The following is a 4,628-nucleotide window of genomic DNA, read 5'->3' as shown; positions in this document are numbered from 1 at the left end:
TTAGTCAATTAACTAAACAGTAAGAATAATTTAAAGACTTTTCCCTTAAAAAACAAAAAAAAAAAGAATTACACATGGCACCACAAAAGACAGATTCAAACACCAAGCCCCACCAGAGCCAACCCTAACCACTAAAACAACACAAACAAAAGAGGACACCAACCAAAGCTGAAATAAAAACGCTTTAACAAACCACCAATGGATTTATTGAACCTAGAGGCTAGAGATACCACCTGCTCATCATCACTGTCAATAAAATAGGAAGAATTAATCGATTAAACTCCTTTCATCCCCACCAATTTCGAAATTAGTAAGCTCAAGCCCCTCATCCATTACCAAGAGTCGGTCTCTTTAATTACGTGGTAAGGAAATTGCTGCTCAAGCTCATAAAATAATTTCTGAGCTCGAGCGAGGAGGCCTAAGTCCCTACCCACTTACACGCCCAACTCCACTCTTTGATCTGCACACTGTGGGTGGCCACTAGCTTTGGGAGATAGGTGCGGTCCAGGCTCACACTTTGACTCAGGGGTCAATGAGCCCACTCGGGGATCAATTAACCAGTGTCCTTTGCTTACAACATTATAGGCCTCACATTCGAGTGAATCGACTTTCCAACCGTCCCCCACAAGCTGAGGATCTTTGAAACCCTCAGCCACCTTCCTAAAAGTTTTAAGGCCCTGTTTGGTTCATAGAAATAGGGGTATGGAATTAGAATGGGCTATTCTGACCAACTGTTTAAGTGGTTGTTTGGTATCATTGCCATTTCCTGGAGCAATGGCATCACATCAGTGCTACATAGGAAAAAACGGTACTCCAGGAAGCAGCCATTTGTTAGAAACCATTTTTCCATAGAAAACGGTGCTCCAAGCCATGACTTGGAAATCAGGAAGGCATGACTTGGAGCAACGCCAAATTTGGTGTTTCCTAGAGTTACAGCTTGTTGCTGCCAACAGGGCACTGATGTGGCAATGATGTGGCATTGGATAATGGATAGAAGTGCAGAAAATGTTTCCAAAAGCATTGGTACCAAACAGAAAAGGTAGTTGTTGCTCCAGGAAACGTACGTCCTACCTGGCAACGATTCCAAACAAAAACAAGGCTTCTAGCCCACACATCAACAATCTGTAACTGCAGCATCGATGCCAAACATATACTAATTGGATGGGATCTGAATCTCCTATTTGAGAGAATAGTCATTATTTGCCCCTCATTTGGGATTAAAATCTTATTCCTGCTGATTTTCCCATTCCCATTTCTATCTGAACCAGACTCTAGGAATAGACCATTTCGATCCTGATTCCAATTCCAATTCGAATGCAAACCAAATGGACCCTAAATTAATCTTTAGGTAATTTTTTTTATATATGAATTATATGTATAAATAATTTTGCAATTTGTTTGCTCAAATCTATTCTTTTTGGAGTAACGCATTTATAAAGTCTATCTAGTCAAATCATAATTTAGGCCCAGTTTGATTCAAGGAAGAATCGGAATTGACTATTCTGATTCCAACTATTTGTCTATTTTGATTGGTGGAAATAGAATCCCATTCCCAATCCTAAACCAAACAAACTATGGAAAGACCATTTGGATTCCAATTGCTAATGTCAACCAATGGACTCTTAATTTAGAAATGCAAAAGAGATGATACTACAGGGGAGAGAAAAAGAGATTATTTGATCAAAAAATTGGCTTCCTTAGATAATAGAATGAAGGGGCTACGTGGCAAGTCTTTTTTTGAAAGATCTTATGGAAAGTTAAAAGACGATATGAGCTTTCGCATAAAGATCTTAACAATTTAAAGACTGTTTGGTTAAGTATACCTGTCTGCATGTCTTTTGGATGAGGATTAGCCCAAAATGTGTCTTTTCCATACTGCGATTTTGGCGAATAAATCTTTTCACAACCAAACGGGCCGCAATTTATCGAAAAAGAGAAGCATCTATCCCTACGGTTTTGTAGAGATACATTCATTATATTATTTTGTTTATTTTTGGCTTACATCCATATCAAAAGAAAAGGGTTCCTCTCAAAGAAATACATAATAGATTGCAGGGGAGGCATACTATTAGTTAACCCTTCTGCAATTTGTCCTAAGCTGACCGCTGGTTCCAGTCAGTGGGCTGAGGTTCCCCATCTTGACCATGGCGTTTCCGAAGTCGGAAAAGAAAGTTGCAGAGTTGGTACTGTAGGTTCTAACTTGAGAATCAGTGGAGCCGCCATTGAAGAGCTGCTGGTCCGAGTGTAACAGGCCCTTGTTGCTCAACAAGTTGGTGAAGAAAACATTGTCAAACGTTGTAGCAGTTGTTGTGTCGAGGTTTGCGAGGTTGTTGTCACCTCCTGAGCTCGGGCAGTTGGATTTCATGGATGTCGCAAACTGGGAGTCGATGTTGGTCTCGTTATGGATACGATCCCTGAATGTTGTGCACCTGGCTTGCCCTATGGTATGTGCTCCTTCAACGACAAGAGAAATCCAGCCAATTCCAAAGGTTAGTACTTATCAAAAGGATTCAATCAATCCATCTAACAGATTTACAGTAGTGATCACCATAAAATTTCATAGCCCTAGCTACCTGATAGAACCACCAATTCATTAGCAGTGAAGCCCTTGTTTGCAAAGGCAGATATGAGAGCACTGAGATCCAGGAATGGAGCTGGGAGGTCGTTATTGGCATCATTCAAACTTGCAGTTGTTGAATCTCTTCTCCCCAACTGCACCGTCCATGAAGTGCCACCCAACTGGAGAAAAATCATGTAAAATCGCCAGAATAACAAAAGCATTGATTAATTACTACAGTCAGAAGATAGAAAGAAAGAAAAAAAAAAAAAAAAAAGAAAAGAAATCGTCAATGGTGGAGTGAAGTGTTGATTACAGCGACGACGGAGTCCCGAGCAGCAACTGCCAGAATGTCTGCACATGAAACAACTCCTGGGCACGCGCTTTCGAGTTGAGATTTGATGGTATCGATCACATCAAACCCTCTCACTGAATTTGCATTAGGAAGAGCTGTCTTCTCCCCGGTGAAGGTGGACGTGTCATCCAACAGAATAGATGCATCACAGCCCTGTGTTCATAACACATACACAAGTCGTCATCACATTAATCTAGCTACTTCTCACACACGACAAAAGAAAAACTAAAGCGTCATTTCTATGTGATCTAAGCTAAATACTTGTTTCATAGAGTTACTGATAGAGATGCATGCACCAACTACGTAGAAAGGTGCAGGCGTTCAGCTAGCCAATAACCAGCCTAATTACACACTTGGGTTCATCTCGATCCATGTGTTGATGGGTACTCAAATAATATAATTAAGCCTTGTTTGTAATATGATCCGGTTGATCAACCCATAATTTTAATTGGGTTGTTAGGGGTGTCAATGGATCGACTGGAGCTGGACCGGGTCTGAACCTAAATCAATAAGAAAACACAGACAACGACCGAAACCAGGCCGGCCTTTTAGGGTCAGGGTCTGCAAGTATTACACCCAAAAAATACACCATTTTAGAAAATGAGATGAGCCCAAATTAAACACAAAAGTTTAATTACAAGCTTAATTAACCACTTGGCTAGAGAAACAAGAAAAGAAAGAGTAAGAATGAAAAAGAATTGGGACTTGCATTGACAAAGCAGTCGTGGAAATGGAGACGGAGCAACGAGGCTCCCATGCGGCGTTCGCTAGACACAGCAGAGTCTACTGCAGACTTGATGATGGAGAGGGCTCTGGGGCATGATGTGTCGTAGAAAGTCGAGGATAGCTGCCCAGAGACCACTCCAAAGAGAAAGAACGAGATACAGAAGGAGAAGCTACTCAGAAAGGAGGAGGATGGCATGATGAGCTAGCTGGGGAGAGATTTTTGATTGATTATAGAAACAAGAAACGAAGAACTAATATTAATTAACTTGGACTAATTGGCCGTGCTTGTGGTTGTGGAGCTCTACACAGCGCGAATGCTCTATTTATATTAGCTCCTCGTATCAGGTCAAAGATTTCGTTCTTCGATCTCAACAAAAACAAGGAAATAATATATTTGGTTTATTTTATTTTAAAGAAGTGAACGACTTTTCTTCTTGTCAATTGTGGTGCCCAGTGATTTCATGGTTTTGTCTTCTTCCTTGGATCCAGGATTCAGGAAGGTAGATTCAAACCAGAAGGAAAAAAAATTTGTATCACCAATATCTATCATGATCACTATGTGTTTACAGAAACCAAATTTAAGAAAATGTCTGATTCTGTGTCTTGTTTATCGGTCTGGAAGAAAAGGATAATGATTTTTAGGATTTGCTTCACACTGCCACATCCTGCGACTACTTCCTCAATGAAATATTGCCGTTTATTCGTAAAAACAGCACCAGTTCAGATTTTGATTTGTGTGATACTGACCATTGAGAGAAGTTTTATTTTTTTATGTTTTCTGAAAAGTGATGCCTAAGGATATCTAATGGCACCTATCTGTCAAAATAATATAAAATAGCATTTATCAACCAATTTTATTATTTCTCAAAACTTAAAGAAATTGCTGGTGTTATGGTCAATATATCCATGGAATTAAAACACTATACAATTTACAACAAGGTAGAGTGTGGAGGGATGTGGGCTCTGGGCAAAAATGTTTGTAAATTTTCT

The 4,628-nt window shown here is 39.9% G+C and overlaps 1 protein-coding gene across 1 annotated transcript; it reads right to left on the bottom strand.

The window, feature by feature from the left end:
* Positions 1-1,921: 1,921 nt before the first annotated feature.
* LOC148849160 (cationic peroxidase 1-like) lies at positions 1,922-3,935 on the bottom strand. The gene is made up of 4 exons (XM_088951202.1): positions 3,622-3,935; positions 2,874-3,065; positions 2,574-2,739; positions 1,922-2,454 (listed from the first exon to the last, which is right to left on the bottom strand). The coding sequence occupies exons 1-4, from the start codon at positions 3,832-3,834 to the stop codon at positions 2,069-2,071; spliced, it is 957 nt and encodes a 318-aa protein (XP_088807328.1). The 5' UTR covers positions 3,835-3,935; the 3' UTR covers positions 1,922-2,068.
* Between the last annotated feature and the right edge of the window lie 693 nt (positions 3,936-4,628).

The sequence above is a fragment of the Nelumbo lutea genome, chromosome 6 (assembly GCF_056320005.1).
Source record: "Nelumbo lutea isolate HS-2025 chromosome 6, American lotus-T2T, whole genome shotgun sequence".
NCBI lineage: Eukaryota > Viridiplantae > Streptophyta > Magnoliopsida > Proteales > Nelumbonaceae > Nelumbo > Nelumbo lutea.
The sequence above is the reverse complement of the archived record's forward strand: the minus strand, read 5'-3'. Positions and strand labels throughout refer to the sequence as shown.